Genomic DNA, 21,475 nt, shown 5'->3' with positions numbered 1-21,475 from the left:
GGGAGAGGCAACGGAAAGAGGGAGGGGGCCAAAGGAGAGGGAGCCACACACGGGAGGAAAGAAGAGAGGCAACGCACCGCTCCAGCATTCAGACTCTGAGAGGCAAGGACAGAGGACAGACAGGGAGCTCAGCCCACTGACAGACGCACTACAAGAGAGGGGAGAAAGACGAGAGCTCGCGGGGGTCAGATACACACTCAAGTAACTTCAAACCAGCTCAGACAAAACAAGAGAAACAAAGAAAGAAAAGAAGAAAGTCTGGATTCTGTGACGCCTTCTTTTTTTCCTTTTTTTGGTGGCCTGGACACTTCATAAGAAACAGCATTTTTATTTTATTTTTTTCTTGCTTGTTTTATTTATTTATTTTATTATTATTTTTTTTTACTAAGCACTTTGCCATCTTTTTTTCCTAACCTGCTTCTCCTCCAACCAGGACTGAGGGGGGATAAATCGTCTGGGACGCGTGTGTTCGTGTGTGTGTTTGTGTGAATGAACTGATGATGTGTGTTTTTGTCTTTGGATGTGAACTTTAAAATGGGATTTTGAGTGATTTTGAGAAACCAGGAGCAGAGAGTGGCAGTGTCAGGAGGAGAGGTAGGAGGAGGAGGCGAGAGGTCCCCAAGGAGCGCGCCTAGTAGTTCTCATTGTGAGGTGATCTGAGTTATGGTTGTTGACGCATTCCTGTGACGATTGTGAGGAATAAACAGCACCGGGGGACTACAGCGGCGTCAGCCACAGCGCTGCGGGCTTCACCATTACCCCCCGCTACATCAACGTTTATATTCCTGATCAACCTACATCTGCCACAGCAAGTCGCACCATCTTCATCCCAGCTGTTCTACAGGTTTTAACACCTACAGTCCCAGTGAGGCTGGGGTTTCCCAAACAGAGGAGGTTTAGTTGGGGGGAGTTTCTCCCACTCTCATTCCCTTTCCCTGCACCAGCTCAGCATGCCCCAGCCCCTGAGCACATCCACAGCTCTCCCAGCTCCACTACCATGTGTAGATGGACAGTGACACAAGGTGCACCGGCCGCCTGGTTCTCCTCCTGCCCCTGCCGTAGACCTCCTTCACACCTCTCCCTCACCTTGCTGCTCTTGCTTCTCCTGCTCGGACCGTCCTCATCCTCCCCGCTGTCCGCTTCGTCCGAACACGGCCGCAATGCACCAGCAGGGACTTCTCCTCACTTCCTCATCTCATACCCACCACCCTCCTCATCACCCACACCGCTTCACGCATCCTCTGCAAGGTTGCCAAGGGCGACCAATGTGTCATCGTCGTCTGCGACGGTCGTTGGCCGGCACGTGCGAAGCAGCTACAAGCATCTACAAGGGGACGTGCGCTGGCGGAAACTGTTCTCCTCCCAGAAATTCTACCTTCGCATTGGCGAGGAGGGAAAGGTTAACGGCACCGGAAACAAGGACGATCCATACAGTAAGTCATCTGCCTTTAATGTGTCAGCTGATCCTTTCTGGTGCAAACAGCTTTTAACCACACACACAGCAGTTTATGAAAGTCAGAAATCAATTTCATATTCAAGATCCTGATATGAGATCTTTCTTTTTAGACTTTTTAAAGAGAGCCAAACGCAACCTTAGTATCTGTCAGTGGCACAACTGTGGCAAATGCAGCACTGCTTGTCCTCCACTTCATCTCACATGTTTATCTGTGGCCACTGATGTTTCCTTGTTTCCGTTCTGTGAGCACCCATGCACTTCCAGACAGGTAGCTGGGCAATAGAACAAGTAACAGAGCTGTGTGCCTGCAGCCTTTTCACCATGTGCAGAGGCAGGCATATTGCCTGACTACAAAGAGTTTGGGAAAGAAAAGCATGACAGTAGAAGAGCAGGAGAGAAGAAGAAAAAAAAAAGTAAACCAGGCAGATAAAAAAAGAGCGATGATCCACTGGAACCAATTAGAAATTGCCCAGAGAAAGTTCTTCCTGTTTGAGGAAATATCTAAAACACAGCTATTACCAAACCCCAGGGGAGAATGACAAGTACTCTTATTCCTTGCTGCTATTGTGCTCTTGCTATAATAGTGTTGGGCATATGCTAACTATGAGGTTGTACTGACTCAGATATAAAGTAATAACCAAACGCTTCCTGCTCCCCCTTTTTTTGTTTTCCTGGTTGTGCATTTTGCGGGCAGGGAAATATGATTTTAACCTTTATTTATCCTGAGAAGGGTCACTGAGCACACATGCTTATTTGTCAGCATCACTCAGCCTCACATTCACACAGTTTCTCTTTCACACTCACAGTTCCTCTGCTGCTGGGAACTCAGAAACTCCGCCAGTATATTAAAAGCACCTTAAGTTTCTGAAGGAAAATAGTACAAATGCAAGGATGAGTTCAAAATCCACAGTTACAGCAGGAAAAAAAACCCTGCCCCCCAAAATAAAAACAAATTATTTTTGGTTTCTAAAAAAAATGCTAAATAGCCAGATGGTATCACGCAAATCTCACCAAAGCATCAGATCTGTACTGCAGCAAATCTAAATAGTTTTAACGACTTGCAAGGCTCATCATAATCAGTTATGACTGATTCAGAACAGAAAATCAGCTGTTATCATTTTGTAGTGTGCGGCTTTATCTTCTAGTTGAACACATCTGGAAGTTCTCCAAGTCTGCCACAGTCTTTTGGCCTGTGAGCAGCACAGAATAACTGCATGGCCTAAGGACATACTGACAGTAGTTGTTGAGTGAGAACAGAACATTGCTCCCACATTTACCTGCCCACAGTCTGCCTGCCAGTTCACTGAATTAGATGGGTGATGTTCAAAACTCAAGCTAATATCTTTATTATTAGAAAACAGGCGTTCGCTGCATTACTGAATAGTTTTCTTCTAAATGTATGATGTCAAGTGTCTGTGTACTTGTTCTAAACTGGTCTTTATCACTCGCACACCTTCATACACATGTCATAGGGTTGCATGCATCTGTACTCGACGCTCTGGTGCTGTACAAGGCTCGCCTGCTGAGTACATGTGCACACACACACACAGATGCAGACACACGCTTGAGCACAGAGAGGCCAGTCTTGCACATGGCCTCCATATGGCAAAGCCCACTTTTATTAGGGCCAGTGTGAATATGTGTGCGTGTGTGTGCCACTCAGACACCAAGGCTCTGCCAGACATGGCTGAAGGAATTTCAATTAGCGTCTCTTCCTCCCTCCCCTCGCCTGCAGTCCTCTTTGACACACACACACACACATGTACACACTTTTTTTTTACTCACATGCACAGAAAGAGCTCAGCCATTAGGCTGCAACGTGTCACTAACTATAATGGCATCAGGTCATGGCATTAGAGGCACAATCCATCAATTTCAGCAGCTCTTGCCACTTGATTGTTTTAGGAAATAGGTAAGAACCTTCCAGGGAGAAAAGCGAATCTTAATATGGGAACTCGGTCGTGAAGGCTAAACCTTTCAGGCCATATTTTGTCTTGGCGGCATATTTAGAAAAAGCATTTCATCAATCTGTATCCACCTGATGGTAAGTGCAGATGTTCGACATGCTTCAGACTGAAAGTTTGGTGATTAAATAATGCGTGTGTCTGCCCAGCATCAAACTATACTCCACGTCCAGGTGCTTGTGCTCATATAGCATGACTGCGTACAGGCTCGCGAGCAGAGCAGCGTTTATGCTTATGCTAACACTCCCACTTACTGACATTTTTTATGCACTCTGAAATAAGCAAAGAACAAATTGTACCCTTCAAACTAAACCAAACAGAATATATTTCAATTCCGTTCCCCTAATGGTGATCATGGATGTGGTTTTTCACATACTAGACAGCGTATGACTGGTCCTACTCAAAACTGCTCTGGTGTGTTTGTGCACAAGTTTTGAACACACTTTTTGTTTATTTTTATACCTCAGATTATAACATTGCTCATTTACACTGGTATACTTTTGAAGCTAAACACAGACTTTTAGACAGATTACTTCTCTGATGCTGGTTTCTGGCTATTAGAAACATATGGCCTATGTGAAATAATGTCGCAAACTTTCTCTATATGCAGCATCTTATATAATACAACTGCACAGAAACAGTGCACTCAAGTTTCTCCAGAGTGTAAACTCAGGTGTGGAACTACCCGATGCGACAGTTCTTCAGGAAAGCATTAGATTGAAAAACTACCGCGGAGGTTAATTGCAGTGGTTATCGTAGTCTAATCGTCTGCTAATGTTCAGGAAGTCAGATTGCAAATGAGTGTCATTAGACAGTGTCAGAGGTGACGGAGAAGTTTTAGCTGCTGGTCCGGGGTCGCTGCTCTCCTCCGCAGCGGAACCTTTCTAATGATCTTGTCAGAGCCGAGGCCGGCACATCACTCAGGCTTTAGCGAATCGTGCGTTCTGATGTGTTTTGTTCTAAACGCCCATCTATCCATCTCACCTCATAAGGCCTTTTGAAATGAGAGGTTCTGGTCTCAGTTTGGAAATCTTTTGGGGCTGCCATGTGATTAGCATCCATCCTCACACTGACTGTAAGAAACAAGACTGTCCTTGTTTCCTTCCCTCCATTTTGTCCACAGACTGTCACATCTTGTTTACAAACAAACGAATAACACAGTGTAATAAATGGACGTGCGCTTGCAGTTGGACTGCAGACTTGCGCTTGTGAGTAGCTCAGTTACTACTAAACGGTGCCAAGGTGACAGCAGTTGGAGGTTTGATTCTCATTGTAAAAGCTGCCACACACACACTTCAAACATTTATCATGCATTAATCACTGACCTGTCATGGGAGAATCAAGCAAACCACAATTTTAGACTCTTAATTCTCTGGACATCATTCTGATTTAGACCAGGATTTCCCTGTCCTGGATAATTACACGGGTCTGCCCCCTCTTGTTTGACCTCTACCTATTGACCTGAGTCAGGAAGCACTGCTAATGGAAAGGTCAGCACTACAAGTATTGTATCACTTTTGGTTGTACTCTGCAAATGCCAGATTTTTTGCAACTCAAAGAGCCAAATTTTATATTAACAAGTCTGCAAGAGACAGAATTGTATTTGGAATGATGCATTTGTATCCAAATATTATTTTTGTGTATGTTGTGGAGTCGGTGCCAAAGCTAAAATCTTCTTTCAGCCAAAATAACTTTGTTTAGCCGTTGGGATCCAGAGTCCTCTTCAACTTTTAGAATTATTTTAGGGTAATTTTAAGAAGAAATTACAGGAAAATGTTAAAATATATTTTACTACACTTTAGCAAAACTAGACTACTGAAACTCCATCAAAGCGCTGTAGGCTGCACTGTGTATTGTAAAGGAAAAAAAATGCAATTAGAAATGCAACATTGCAGATTGTTGCTGTGGAATAAATGTGCACATATTTAAAACCACATGCACTTCTTCATCTCCGTACTTTGCATCCATAAAGCTTGAATGACTCAGCAAGGTGAGAGCCAAAAACAAAAGTAACAAGTCCTGACATCAGTCCCCGTCTTCTGCTCTTCTACTTTTGGTCGCCTCTATGTTGCTGCCTTCGATGGGATGCTCGATGAGCGTATTTAGGGTTCTCATGGGAAAAGGTAACAGTGTGGCCCATAAAAGAGAGTTATGAGGAGGTACTGGAAGTACCAGAGGTTAGTGTCAGCATTGGTTTTCATTTAAAGTTACTCTGCACGGACTCTTCTCCCTAGCGGCTGTAAATAAAACGGGCACGCAAACATCACTGAAGGAGCTCGTTCAGGAAAAACTAAACGGGTGCTCTTAAGAGCCAACATCAACAATTACATTCGGCTGTACTCTGAAAACATACAATAAACACACCTTCCTCTTTCTGACCTTTAATTCAGCTACAACTTTCATGTTGTTTACATGCAGGATGCCATTAAGGGTGCCCCTGATTGGCTATACACAAAAATAATGGAAAAACCATTCGTGGTAATCAGTGAAATTAGTTAGAGTCTTCCTGTGGGTGTGTAACTGCGATAAATTATTTTAGTTTCATACTGCACATCTTCCCTGTGATGTTGTTGCAGCGGGAGTCTGGATCAAATCATGTCACTTTTGAATTATGACTCATTTTACTCTAATCTGCGGAGCAAGCGAGGCCATAAAATAAACGTTTTGGGATCTCTTACAAGGGCGAGACATTTCCAAGGCCCCCTGATAATCTTCATTAAGCATATCCTTACTACCATTCATACTCTCAGATGCAATTAGAGCTGTTTGTATTCTAAAACCTTTCACCTTAAAGGCTTCAGACCTGTTTCATAGTAACTGAAAGAAGTATTTCAATCTGCGCGCTCAGTGCTTGCTTTGCGGCCTGGCATCATGTGCCAGCACCTGGAGACACATGACGCATTTTGGTTCTCTGTTGCTGTCATCAAAAAAAATCAAGCTGAATGTAACCATCTGCATATTTTATCAATTTAGCTCATTTAGCCTTTTATCGTCACTTGATGATGGAAACTCGCTCTAATACTTCTTTAAGCTTGCCAGCTAGCTCGCTAATAATCCAAGCCACACCACAGCAACAGCAAAGGGTTCCTTTCAGAGCAGTTTTATGTGACACAGTCATATCAGAGTTTGTGTTTGCTCAGAGACAATGTGGGTAACAGTGATGTCTTTAATAGGATACATGTCCCAAATCAGCACATTTTTTATAGCTTATAGTAAAATATTTAGACTCCTTGGTGCAGAATACGCCCCCCGCCCCGGGAGCTCCAGGTCCCTCTTTTGAGACCCACTGATTTAGAGAATTTAGAGAATTTAAAACCTCTTAAAATTTAAGAGTTGAATGTTTGAGTCTTTCGTGCAAACTCTTCAGGGGTCTCTCATACACAGGGATAAGCCTACAAGTGTCCTTTAACGCATTCACTGATGTTTGGATGCCTCAGGAATAGAAACGCATGCATACTGACAGTAACACCTCCACTTTTATTATAATTTTCTCGTTAAGATGGCCCTTTTACTTCAGTGCTGTCTTTGTTTAACTTTTTTTTTTTTTTTTTTGCAAAAAGTCGCTGAGGACAATGACAGGATCTGTCTTCCATCACTATTTACACACTTCCTGTCATCACCACTTGATATCTTCCCATAAATTTGCTCCCCTGTCGATTAATGTGTCAGCTACAACAAGATGGAAGAGCCAGATTTCCGAAGGCAGACTGAGGCAGTCCCGCCACAAACCCAGTTGGGCACCACCTTAAACAAAAGTCTTTCAGCAACAAATTATGTTTTTGTAAGATCTTCCGCTCCTTTGGAGCACTCCAGCTCAGTGAAGAGAGGGCCAAACATCGAGAGTCCATTACTATCCGCAAAACCTTTTTCATTGTGTATATTTTGTGAACGATTGCTGAAGAATACTCTGACATATACTTGAGACTGGGAGAGAGAAAAGCAGGAGGAGATTCTCTGATAACCTTTCATACTTCTGTACTTCTATAAAAAGCTTCGGGGTGAATTATTTATTTTCATGCATTTGACAAAAGGTTTACAAAAACGCTGAACTAATGATAGTCTGCGATGCAGGCGGACTTATTTAATGATTAGGTAGAAGTTTTGGAAGTATCCATGGGTCATTAAGTTTTACCAGCATGCAGAGTTTCATATTATTAACATGGAAGAACTGACAGCATCTGAGAAGTCATCTCAGTGATGCTGTAGCAGCAAACAGTTTATTGTTGTTTAAATAACAAATCACAACAATGGAAAAGTTGCTAATGCCATTTATGGAGAAAAGTAAGAGCAACAAACTCATGCTGAGAGCACAACATCATAAAATTGTACAAATGCCCAAAAACTGCAGGAAAATTATTATTTCTTTTTATAAGATAACCCAGAATCAATTCAGTCACAAACAGTCATATTAGTAAAAACAGTGGTTGGAGACCGTGGCATGAACACAATTATTCGGGGTCTTCAAAGCACCTTTGGAACATAAGTCCGTCTGAATCAGCCTGCCATCAGTTTGCAATTATATCAATTAAGTCAAGTTGACAATTCTACTATGCCATGTGTGGTACTGTTGAACTGTTATGAAATCAAAATCAAAAATTGCTGCCAATCTGTTACTGTTTGTTTCCAATCTGCTGTCGTCTCCATACACAGAAATTCAGATTAACTTCTTTCATTCAGAGTCCAGTTAGAACCTCATGTATCTGAAACATAAATTCTGAAATCCCGCCACAAATAGTGACGTATGCAGTTGCTGCAGGACAAGGATTTAACTGTAAAATGACACAGGTGCTCAGCAATCTTGTATTTATATAGGAATATAACCAGAATACAACCAGATGCCAACCAGTTGACTCGAGTCCCCTCCTGCACAAAGACACGTAACAGAGGAGTTGTGTTCATTGTTGCAGAATGACTCAAACTTGTTGCGACGTGGCAATTACTTGCAACCCTGCCAAACTGTTAGACATGTGAGTCATCAATTGACAAAAAAAAAATGAGTTAATTAGTGCCAGGTTTTGGGTTAGATGAGGATTTGGGGCTTTTGTTTGTCATGCAGTATCTCCTTGAACATCATCGGGTTTTAGATTTGAAGATGTGAAGCAAATTTTGTTTCCTTTCCTCTGAAAACTTCTTTGAGAAATTGTAAAATGCCACAACTGCCTTATAGTGTATTTTTTACAAGACTCTTTCTACCTGCAGCGCTGCTGTAAAATGTCCAGATGAAGCCGAATGCACAAAGTGTCATTTTGGTGCCTGTGAACAGGCTGAATTCATGGCCAGTAAAGCAGTGGGAGATGGAGAATAGCATCTGTGACAGATAACATCCAGGGCTGCTGCCATATAGACACCACGTGCTTTAGGAGAAGCCCCCAACCAAACACACATGCACGCACACCTCACCCCTAACCCTGCTGCACACACACTGCATAAAATTGAGCCTCTTAATGGAGTCATCAAAGGTAGTGCTGTGAGTTGAGACCAGAGAGGCATCTGGACAGTCTGGCTGTTTGAACTGAGCCGTCAGGAATGCCGGCTCATTACTCTGTGTGTGTTAAGTGTGTGCGTGTTGAATGCGTACAAAATTAATACATGTGCAAACAAACACAACACAGAGCAAAGCAGAGAGAGGATGTGACAAGCTGAATGATATTGTGGGTAATACTTGTGGTGTAATATAAGAAGATCTCTAAAAGCTAAGAGTCCCTCAGCAACAACTCTAGCCACAACAGTTGGGCAACACCGCACTGACAGCTGAACTGTAAATGAAAAATGTGTGAAATGCAGACGACCATCACAGCACTCTGCCTGAAAACACGACTCCTGCTGTGTCAGGCTTGTGAATGGTTTTTGACAGAAGCTGGCAGCACGCGCGCTCTATCATGTTACAAAGTAAACCACGTTTAAGGAATCACAATTTCTCAGGTGTTTCTCCACTCAATCAAATCCCAGTTAACACCACTGCAAATTCCTCCTGGCTGCTCTTAAGCGTGAGTGATTGCAAGTGATTGCAAATTTCATGTTATCTCTCACCTAGACTGTTGGCTTTCTAATTTTTTTTCTCCCACGCGATCACCCCAAGGCCAATGACATCAGATGAAGGTTTAACAGCGTGCAGTTTTGCTCATTTCTGTATTTTGATGTGAGTGCATCAGTCAGGAAAGGACATAAAACCATTGCCCGGGCAAGAGTAAGCTGATATGGTGAGTGCGGGCTAAAAAGAAAATGAAATGAACTGAGAAAAAACACATTAAATGTAATTCACAAAGGCCAAACACAATTTATTTAATATGATTTTTACACAGCAAATCAAATATGTGCAGAACACAATATGAAAAGAAATCAATTTACAAAAAAAACTTGTATTTGTAGAAAAATTCTGGCCATATTGGAAATCAGAAACAGCCCTCTGTTCCCTCTTTCATGTAATCCATCAGCTAGGCGTGCTTTGATGTGGCCACTTAGCACAAGAAGATACTGCTGTCAGCCACATCAGTCTAAACAAATACCTCAGTGCTCCCCAAAATACACAGCATGCAGCAGTTTCTGTTCAAGCCCAACATCTCCACAAGCTCTCACCAAGCAATCTGCACAACCGAGAGATGTTTGTTCTCTTTTGGACTTCATAAAGAAACGGAAATAGTCCGCTCAAACTCCGAGAAATAAATAACGCTAACAAAATTGTTTAATCCTGATAAAACTGTGGCCTCAAAGGCCGAGACAAATTAAAAAGACATTTTCTCTATTTATGTGACCAGATAGAGCAATTCGTATCTGATTTGGTGGTCCATTTCCCCCCTTGTTGAATTCTTCTATTCCTTTGCATGCGTTCCCACTGGATTTTCTTTGCTTTGGAGTCTTTGGTGGTTGCCTGGATATAAACTCTCATGTCACTGTGAATATGAAATGTCGTCAGTCACTATGCTGCTTGTTTCAAAGAGAAAAATGATCTTACTGTTTAGACCTCAACGCATGAAAGGTTCCTATTAAAATTTTTTTAAGAGAAATACATAATAGGGTCCTTTTTGTCTTCATGAGAATTTTGTTTCTTGGATGTCACATTTATCTCAAAAAGGGTGAGAGAAATCAGTCACTGCTGAAATAAAAATAGTGAAGTCAGAGGTTCATAGCAGAGCACTGGACGCAGAATAAAAGAACAAAAACCGTTTTCACTCTGCTCGCGGAGTGGAGTTCACGACACAAACTGCTCCGCAAGTGATGATATTTCACAACGAGGAGCAAGACCTCTCCGAGCTGTAGACACGCAGTAGACCCGCTCACAGCTGGTCACCGTGTCGAGGTCACAATGTGAACAACTGCAGTATAATCTTCAAAAAGCCCCTGGATAAACAGTGGAAACATTTTCACAACCTCCTCTAACCTTTGGGATCAGCTGGAGTCTAACTGACCACGTTTCCAGAAAGGGGCCTAACAGGGGTCGGTGTGAGGTCTGCGAATGTGCGCGCTCCTGTGTGAGAGTGTGTCTTTTTAATATTTGTGTGACTGTGCTGATTTGCATGAGCTAGAATGATCATAGAAGAGTGTACATCCCAGGCTGATGCTTAATCTTTACATTAGAGTACATTTATTTTCACATCTGTTGAACAAATTACAATGAAATTTGTAGCAGTCCTGGTGGTTCCTGCATAATTAACACACATGACTATGATATAATTCAGTACAATTATAAAATAAAACAGCTGAGTTTTATTGCACTTGGTTACACTGCTCACTGGAATGTTGACTTTGTAATGCAAGAGTGAGTCCTGTTGTGCTGCTTAGTCAGTAAGTAAGTATTAACATATAAGTACTAAGTATTTAGCAGAGTTCAGGTTTCATAGGTCTCTCTGCAAAGAAGTTGTTTTTAAATTGGTTGATTTCAAAAGTATTTTGCCTTAAAAAGTAAACACCGTCATACATCCAGTGACTTTATCCTGTGACGTCAGTACGTTATTACAGTTTTCGCTTAACTGGCAAACAGACAAGCTCGGTGTGACTGCTGACCTGTATGTGAAATAATGCAAAAGCTAAATTAAGCTTTGAATTAATTCTTTGCTCGTTCCTGTTCTAATTATGTCATAGCACCTTTATCATCAGTCGGTTGGTGGCTGATTTATAGCCGGTCCACTAGGGTTTTTCTTTTGCTTTGTAAATCCGGTTGAAATTGGTGCCAAATTTAAATACAAATCTGGTTGAGAAATTCTCTTGCCTGTAAGTCAGAGAGACTGCGTAGATCATTGTAACAACAAGTATAACAATCGATTACACCAAAAATCTCAGTCAGTTACGATCCAAACCGCTACTATGAATAGCAATCATTAAGTCTTAAAATGCACGAAACCTGCTCTCGTGAGCTCAGATTTGGCTTTAAAAAAAATAAAAATCTGATAATTAAATATCGTTAAGGTCATTATGGAGTCGTTAATGAACAGTTTCTTCCTTGTTAGATGGCTGGGCTGTGTTTATTTGAACTTCCAGCTCTGTCAGTTACAGCTTGACAAGCAGAGACCATTTTGGCTCGCTCTTATGAAAGTTGAAATGTTGCCCTGTTACACACACGTGTTTGCCTTTGGTAGTTCTTTAAATAATGTTGATAGCAGCAAATGACCATGCCTTTTAAATTAAGTAAACTTTGTGCTTTTTTTCCCTTCTTTTTTTGCTTTCAGTGCCAGATCATAAAACTCCCCCTTTGCACTTAAAACATAATTCATAAAGATGTTGGGCTGAAATCCAAGGGACACAGGGAGGGAAACAGCAGAGAGGGGGGGAAAAGCAGAAAAAAATAAAAATTACACATTAACAAGACACCAAAAAAGACAAGGTGTTGAGTGAGAGAGTAAAATAATAAAATGCAGCTTTAAGGGCAGCAGGTTAACGTTAGCCTGACACAAGCTCAGGTCCTGTTTTTCTCCATCTCCCTGCATTACTGCCAACTGTTGTTGCTGCAATTTAAGCCTTTTGTTGCAGCCAGGCTTTTTCACTCACAGGCAGGCGGGCTACTTCTGGTAACTGGCGCAGGGGCCATAAAAGAGCCCTGTGCTTTTGGTTTAGACAAACCACATCAAATGGAAGGAGGAAGGTTTGAACAGGTGGACCAGCCTGTAGCGCAGCACAGACAGATCCCTTTTTTTTTAATGGATCACAGCTCAGAAATGTCAGCTGGAACATTTTGAACCTGATAGATCAGCGCTGTGTTGCAGCACATGCCTGTGTGAGTAATGGACTTCACACAGCAAGCCTGCATGACGCACCGTGGAGCTGCGAAACTCTTCTCAAAGTTCTTGAAATCGACCACATGAGGGATAAATGCATCAGCCACAACATTTAACACGAGGCCACAAGTCATTAAAAAAATCACAAACATTCTCCAAATCCTTGTCCAGTGACAACAAAGACAAACTAGGCGACGCAGCGTAGTCAGTGAAAGACATATTCTTTATATAGATTTTGTATCATTCTGAGCTGGAGGCTCACATATCCCCTTAATCTCCTCAGGCCTGACCTTCATAAAACTCAAAAGCCTGCAGGAAGTTGCAAATCTCCGTCTGAGTACAAGAGAAGAGGGTTAAGGGCAGTGGAGGGTCGTCTGGTAAAAAGGCAGCTACTGTTCGAGGCAGTTGAGATACACTGAATATTTTTTAAGTGTCTCACAACCAGATTTTGGGGACACGTGAAAATTTGCATTTAAATTTTTTGTTCATTTACCACTAAAGATCAGGTGAATATCCAAGTCTCTTTTCTGTCTAAAGCATTCCTGCAACCAGCCTCCACTTCCTACTACCCCCCTCAGCTAATCACCTCATCTCCTGATTACTTTATGGCCCGCTGTAACTGGCTTTAGGATGAGAGAAGGAAGGGCTGGTAACCACAGCTTAAATCAGTAATTGGTTCAGGCTTGAAAACTGATACAAACGCGTTGACCTCTTGCCAGTCTGGCAGGCAGAAAGCCTTGCTCCGTCCAGCCTGCCTGTGCTCCTCTGGTCAGAAAAACAAACATAGAGCGCAGAAATGTTTTTTCCTGGCTAACACCTTGGTCCCAGAGCATACAGCCCACAAGCTAACCAGGGGTAAGAGGCCGGGCTGACTGTCACACAGTGAAGGAAAAAGAAAGGGAGGGGGACAAGACTGGGGTTCACTTGTGGGAAAATATGAAATAAAAAAAAAACAGTGCAGGAGACCCTGAAATTAACAAAAATATAGATATGTTATAGCAGCATTAAGAGGCGTGCAGATAAAAATGCATCTCCCCACACTTTAAAGTGATAGTAATCGTGTCAAACACCTATTTTTCTGCTTTTTGATGCAGTCTCTCCATTACAACATTAACACTTGCATGAAGAGTGACGGGAAACTTTGAGCTATATTCCAAAGTAATTACTTTATCATTAAAGTCATTTAAGTTGTCAGACATACATATGCATGTAAATGTAATGTAATGAAAAACTTTTACTTTTAGAGACAGACAGAATAAAAAGTAAATAAATCATCAAAGGAAACTGGAACCTGTTCAGGGTCCTGTTCCAGACTATAAATAGAAAAATATGTGGTTGTAAGAATGTAACTCTATCTGAGTAAATGACCCACACAAAAGTTGACTCCCTATTTGTCTCCCTGTCCCTGCTCCACCAGGTGTTTTGGAGATCAAATCAGTGGATGTGGGTGTGGTGGCCATCAAGGGCCTCAAAAGTAACCACTACCTGGCAATCAAGAAGAATGGCGTTCTGTATGGAGCGGTAAGTTTTAACGCTGTTTAACTCTCTGACCTGTCATTTTTATTTAATATGCATTATTCTCTAAGTCTAAGAGGATAGCTTTATTCTCAGTCCAAAAACATCCCTATTTATCTTATACTAGGCCTTGGTGATTGATTGTTCCTAACAAACAGAGGGTTTAAACAGCAGGTGGGTGGAGATGGGTGAGAAGACCCTTTTAATATACCCTCTGAAACTGAGTATTGTACAAAGAGTCCTATGCAGCTCTGTAGTCCAGTGGGTGCCTCTCTTTTCAGAGAAGCTCCACATTCTTCTTTGAATAATGAAGCTAATATCTTGGTTTGGATTAAATTCTTAACCACAGTTTCTCAAGAACTCAATCACTTTAACCTATTTAAGCTTGAGAGCTTAAATAATAAACTTGTTGAACAGATTACTTGCACAAACATCAAATTTATTAATTGAAATTTTTGGTCACCCTTAGTCTATGACAGAAAATAAGGTCCACTTTAAGAGATTTGCAGCTTGTTAGTTCAAAATCTTCTCCACTCTTTGCAAACGCACTTCTGCACTTTTGCGATTGCTAAATTTGACTGATGATGATAGTGAAAAAAAAAATTGGTAAAAGGACGTTTTCCCTCTAAAGTGGTGGTTCTGTGGCTTTGAAGTTTCTTGAATTCTTTATAAAACAATGGACAAGGCTGTACGACTCACTGTTCCAGAAATAGGAACCACAGTTACTCTCCTCTGCCTACCTCTCCTCTCCACTCCATTCAGAAACAGGAAACACAATCCTTCAGTTTCTCTGTTCTGCTTCAGTCTCTCTGGGTAGAGCAGCCCTCGTTTTATCTGTCCTCTCTCACTCACCCTTCTTTCCTTCATTCGATTCTGCCTCCCCCACCCCCCTCTTTTCCCTACTTTGAAAGACCTGATTTTCAGCATGTCTCTGAGGAGCCACACAACAGATGAAATGACACACGGTAGAAAAGACAGAAAATAAAAAGAGGCATTTTGTTGCATGGCCTCCAACTGAATTCCCATGACGTCTTCTCCACAGCACAACACAAGCCCTAGTAGCGGAGCGGCGAAGGGCCGGCATTCGATTACACTTGATGGTTTTACACAGTGACTTCTTTATCTGGTGCTAATCAATTGAATTCATTGTTTCATTGTATTGGCAGATTAAAGCACATAGGTGACACCGCAGGTTATGATCACCTTTAACTTTTACTACTTTTACGTTCATTTCTGTCCTTACTATAACGATTCTTTTGCCTATTAACACCATTATTTTGAGACTCAATCGATCCTTAACTATAGCTGCTACTTGCCTAACTCTAACCTTAGCCTTTGAACATGTCTTCATCTTAAAGCTTACCGATTTACTACTTACGTTTTTTAACCATTTGACCATGAACAGGCTTATATTCCTACATCATGCACTCACGCGATATTTAATTGTACCTTGTACCAGCGTAATTTAAAAAGCTGCATAGCGTTCGTAAAATATTTTCATTTTGCTCTGGGAACACTCAGCTTTACTTCTGGAACCAATTTGAACAGCTGTGGTGGAGAGAGAGAGAGCGCGTGAAGGAGAGATATTGGCTATTAGAGTGTGTTTGTGTGTGTGTGTGTAGCAAGTACATTTTTGCTTGCGAATATCAATTGCATCCATTTAACTGGCTGTTTAAGCGCTGTTAGCTTTAAGCACAAGGGCAGCTTCCAGTAAACTGACAAATGCAGCTCTCTCAGATCATTTTCTCTTCATTTACCAGTGGGTGGCCATTGCGGTAATGTAAGCCACAAACTTTGTGTCACAATGCTCTTTGCTCGGCACTAAGCCCGAACCATCGAGAAGTCACAATAACTTCTCTGCCCTCATCCCACCACCACACAGCCATCCAAACTACTGACACACAAACAACACTGACAACTATTCAAGTTTTACGTCTGACTTTTTAAAATTACGCTGGGGATTGTTCTTAAGCAATGGCTGACCATTTGTTATTGGATGTTGTCACAAGAACTATCTCCAGGTAACAAAAAAACAGTTACTATTTTTGAGTAAAAACTAACCATGACTGAGAACTTACACATGTGGTACAGTGGGAAGTTTCAAGTCACTGGCTACCTGCTAGAGGTGGTTTTCATCAATGGAGAAAATCTTAAAAAGGCAACCTGTACTAATTTACTTTAAATATAAATTATTATCTTTTTCTTCAGCTCTTTTAAACTCTTTGCTTCTCCTCCACAGAGAGAGTACGGCCCAGACTGCCGTCTAATTGAACGCATCGAGGAAAACAAGTATAACACCTACGCTTCAGCTCAGTGGCTCAACAAGGACAAGCGCATGTTTGTTGCACTGAACCCCAAGGGAAAGCCAATGAAAGGAAGGAAGACACGAAGGAAAAACCCAGCCACTCACTTCCTGCCTATTTTGTCAGAACAGCGATGACTGGACAAATCAGCAAAGGGAGAGCTCTGCAGATTAAAGGCTATTGGACGTTTTTTGGAGTTGAAGTGATGGCTTCATTGGACAGATTCAAGTCTGAACAGTATGATGCACTGAGGAGGAAAAGAAAGGAAACAAACAGACATTTTATCACAGTTGGATAAAGACATTTCTATTTTTAAAGAAAGAAATAAGATATATCGCTATACAATGTACATATTATTTTCTGTTTTAAGTTATAAAGTACACTGGCACGGTAAAATTATGAAAAGAAATGACTTCTGTGCCAAAATGTGAAACGGTAACTCACATTTTTAGATTTGTGTACGTGTGAAGTCAGTGACTGGGGAAGAAATGGCAAAAGAGAAAACATGGAGGAAAACAGGGGAAGGCAGAGGAAGTATTAGCAGAAAGCTGACTGATAGAAGAAGAAGAAAAGATGAGATGGGTGGAGGAAAATGAAAAAAGGTTGTGTTGTGTTTAGTCAAGTACCAACACAGCAGCAAGTCTAAAACTATCATGTTTCTTCTTTGAATTTATTTATTTTGTGTAATATTTAACAAAAAAACCCTACAAAAATACAAAAAAGAAAGTCTTTTTTTTTTTTTTACCATGTATGCTTCTCTTTGAATACTATACATTTAAACCTGAATAAATACAAAGAATATATTTGTCTTTAACCTGTCTGACTGACTTTGGTTATTTTTATTTTCAGCGTGTGATTATTGTTTGTTCTTTTGCAAAATACACAACAAAACATAAAAATAAATGCAAACGTAAAGGATATGATTGAATTTTGACTGATGCAGCCCATTGCTGTAACATATATATTAGCTCATTATTACTAACCATGAAAGCTACAATATCATTTGGTCTGTTCATGTTGTTAGCAAGCCTATATAATTAATCACTTTGAGTGTTTAAGTTTAAGTGGCACTGTTTGAATAGTAAATAATAAGTTTTTAGGTCTGCAAAGCTCAGGTTCAGCTCTAATATAACACAATAAATAACACATAAATGTCTTTAGTTGGATTTTTGCCAGGCAACATGACGGAGTCATAAATCATAATCAAGTTTTGTTTCTATAAATTGTTATTGCTGTAAAAACACATGGTACAATGCTTTTATAAGATATTCTAGGCACATAAACATTACAATTAGGTCATTTTAGTGAGTTAATAAGTGGCTGATAGGCAACAGGATGACGTCACAATACAGTTTGTGATACAGATAAGAACGTAAAATTGAAGTTGTGGGAATATAAATTCAATTGTATAGTTATCAAAATGATACAATGTTCTAGGTGTATAAAGGGTACAAGTAGGTGATTTTAGCCCATTGGTGGGAGGTTTCTTAGACATGATAATGGCTGATACAATTAAGACACTTCTGGGGCCTAATATGTTTTCTGAACCCATGATTGTGTTTGCAGACAGAGACTTTTATGTACTTTTGCAAGACTGAAACAAATTTTATAGATGAAAGTCAGTGAGTTCAAATAAATTATGCATTTTATAAACCAGTGCACGCCCATGCTAGAGTATTATTTGGCCTGCCCATGCTATTGGATAACTGATATACTTCATAACACTGAGAAAATTCCAAAAACTAGATTGGGTAGCTGTTGTTTGCATATTTCTATACAGCAAAATCAAATTACTTCTATATATAATTAAGGGATTATTAAACCATTCACTGTCCACTCTCATTAATAAAAAATAATTGGTATGCTTGATATTGTTCTATTAATTTTATACCCATATAACACAAGAAGATGTAATAACTTTTTAATTATATTATGTTTCCATACGTGCCTTATGGGCTACCTGCATATTTTAAAAACATGTACCTAAAAAAATGTTTATATAATGATATGCTAGGGAAAAGGGTGATTTTGTAGGCTGAATTAATTAACTACAAATCCCACTTTCATTTCCACAGCTATTTATCAGACAGTAAGCTTCTCATATACTAGCTACTATATAATTGGATTTTAATCAGTCAGTCACATGGTGGTGTCATATCACAGATATCTTAATATTCAACAGTTTTTATATAAATTAGATATTATTGTGTAATTTAAATAGATGCTATAATGTTTTCTGAGGTGCATAAATCCTAAAATCTTGGGATTTTCAGCTGTTGCAAGGTGATTACCAGGCAACATAATGGCTTTCAGGTGTTCAGTACCTACGTTATTTTGCGAAAGTCTTTATTCACACATGTGAACATTGCATCATTTCAACTATTCTTTCCAATCAACGTTCTCACTCCCAAAGCGTAACATTTTACGCTAGGCGACAAATCGTCAACATATTACGTTTTCGGCTACCCACCACGTTCCTAAATGACGACCTCGGAAAAAAGAGGAAATATGAGAACCGTCTGGACTGAATCTACACATGTTCGCTCTTTTTCTTCAAATTGCTTAGAAACACGCTATTTAACATCATTATAGTCCTGGTTAAGATCAGGAATAAGGTTAGGTTTAGGGCTGGAATACAGGGCTGGAATGTCTATTACCGCAGGAGCGTCATTGCACTGGATTCCAGCCATAACCCGCTGCGTACCATAAGAACGCCGAAGGTCTCCTTTCGCGTTCCTCAGGAACGCCGCGGGACGTGACAAAACGTCGACATGTTACGCCTCGGGAGTGAGAACGGGCTGTTCCAAAAGGTTCAGGAGTGCATTTATGGGATCTTTTGATTCTTCCAAAAGCTATTTTGGACGAGAACGCCTGGCTCGTAGTCTCTGCTCTAATTCATCCCAAAGTAGTTCTATCAGGTTGAGCTCAGGACTCTGTGCAGGCCAGTCAAGTCCTTCCACACCAAACTTGCCCATGCATGTTTTTATGTCCAAAATATCTTGATATGTAAAAGCATTAAGAATTCATTTTACTGGATCTAAGGAGGCGAGTCCAACTCCTGAAAACCAACCCCCCACCATAATCCCCCCTCCACCAAACTTGACACTTGGCACAATGCAGTCAGACAAGTACTGTTTTGCTGGCAATGGCCAAACGCAGACTCCTCCATCAGATTGCCTGACAGAGAAAAGTGATTTGTCACACCAGAGAACACATCTCCACCACGCTAGACTCCAGTGGAGGTGTGCTTTACACCACTACATCCAATGCTTTCCATTACGATTAGTGATGTTAGGCTTGGATGCAGCACCTCTGCCATGATAACCCATTCCATGAAGCTCTCTATGCACTGTTCTTAAGATAATCTGAAGGCCACATGAAGTTTGGAGGTCTTTAGAGATTGACTCTGCAGAAATGTGTGACCTCTGCATGCTATGTGCTGACCCTGCTTTGTGACTGAGTTGCTGTTGTTCCCAACTGCTTACTCTTTGTTATAACACCACTTACAGTTGACTGTGGAATATTTAGTAGTGAGGAAACTTTATGACAGGACTTGTTGCACAGGTGTCACACTGGAATTCACCGAGCTCCTTAGAGCGGCCCAGTCTTTCACAAATGTCTGTAGAAGCAGTCAGCATGCCCAGGTGCTTTATTTTATACACCTGTTCTGTGGAAGTGATTGGTACACCTGAATTCAATCATTTGGATGGGTGATTGAGTACTTTTGGCAATAAAGTGTTTATGCCAGGGTTGGTTTCTGAGCTTCCTGTGTGAGTGTAGGAGGAGTTTCTGGGCAGAGAGTTTTGGTGTATCATAGTAAGATAAACATGGTGCTCTGTGGACTTTACATGGCTGGAGCTTTCAGTGATTAAACAGTTTGATGTCGAAAGCTTCACAGCTGACGAATCCATCATGAGATGCTTTTTGAAGTCAATATTTCAGAGATCAAGAAGCGCAGCATTTCATGACTAAGTGAGACAATACTTGACTGGAGTCTGCCAAAATAATGAGGGTTTGTAACAAACAAGAGTAAGCCACTGGAGGGCTTTTAAATCCAAGGCGTGAATCGGGAATCTGTAAGAGATTAGGATTTTGAAGTGAAGCCCAGGAGACAACCTGCCTGATTGGCTCAGGGGTTTTCGTTTCTCACTGCAAAATCTTCTGCCTTACAAGTTCATATGGCAAACATGGCTTCCTGGAGGATAAACACTGTCTTTTATGTAATAACAACAAAGACAAAACAGGCTTTAGAAATGGACGACACACTTGGGCGGCTGAGCAGGGGCGTGTGTGTGCATCAGTGTGGTCTAGCAGCTGGGAAAAGCCTCCTCTTGACCTTACGTGTCTGAAACCTGTTACTGTATCCCTCGAGACAGAAAGACACATGTAGCGGGGCATATGGTATAACGTAAATATCACTCCATTGTTTATCACCTGATTCTAATTAACTATGATCTCATGTTTTCTTTATGCTTCTTTTGCTTTCCCTCACTTTTTCTTTAACTTGTTCTCTCGTGTTGTTGCTGTCTGGGTCCTGCGATTTTCCCTCAAATTCATCTTTTTATTTTTTGGAAAGTTTTTTAAACGTAAGTCATGCCTCGGTAAGGCTGAGGTGCAGGATCAAACATAGAACAAACACACACACATGCACACATGCAGTCTCCTTGTCCCCGGGCCTGCAGCAGTTCTAATTTGTACATTGCATCCATCACTTTCAGCCCTCTGCCATCTGTTTTTGTGTGTGTGTGTAAGTTAATTTGTGAGTATGAAGGAATCCACCGGAGTCCGTCCATCCCACTGTGTTTATCACTAAAAAGGTCCCCGATCCTCTTATTGTGCTCAGGAATCCCTCGCCGTCTCACACTCATGTCAAAAAATGAGTAAGTATGATACATCAGTGGGAGATTCAGATTTCCTTTCATCCTCCCAGGGCATCTAGTCTTTTGTTTATATGATTACTTGGGTGTTCTCTAAACGACATATCAAGTACAATTACTTTGAAATGTGTTCAAGACACCGATACCCCTC

At 41.0% G+C, this 21,475-nt stretch overlaps 1 protein-coding gene across 1 annotated transcript; it reads left to right on the top strand.

Annotated features, from left to right (window-relative positions):
- The first annotated feature begins 710 nt into the window (after positions 1-710).
- fgf10a (fibroblast growth factor 10a) lies at positions 711-17,261 on the top strand. The gene is made up of 3 exons (XM_004538206.4): positions 711-1,433; positions 14,047-14,150; positions 16,384-17,261. Exons 1-3 carry the CDS (start codon positions 998-1,000, stop codon positions 16,582-16,584), a joined length of 741 nt encoding a protein of 246 aa, XP_004538263.4. The 5' UTR covers positions 711-997; the 3' UTR covers positions 16,585-17,261.
- Positions 17,262-21,475: the final 4,214 nt, after the last annotated feature.

This window comes from Maylandia zebra, linkage group LG7, assembly GCF_041146795.1.
Source record: "Maylandia zebra isolate NMK-2024a linkage group LG7, Mzebra_GT3a, whole genome shotgun sequence".
Lineage (NCBI taxonomy): Eukaryota > Metazoa > Chordata > Actinopteri > Cichliformes > Cichlidae > Maylandia > Maylandia zebra.
This window is presented reverse-complemented; position numbering and strand designations above follow the sequence as displayed.

Bases quoted from the DNA above. Each gene is read 5' to 3' on its own strand.
- fgf10a (XM_004538206.4), top strand. From the start codon at position 998: ATGTGTAGATGGACAGTGACACAAGGTGCACCGGCCGCCTGGTTCTCC. The intron at 1,434-14,046 runs GTAAGTCATCTG...CTGCTCCACCAG, and splicing joins AAACAAGGACGATCCATACA to GTGTTTTGGAGATCAAATCA. The intron at 14,151-16,383 runs GTAAGTTTTAAC...TCTCCTCCACAG, and splicing joins ATGGCGTTCTGTATGGAGCG to AGAGAGTACGGCCCAGACTG.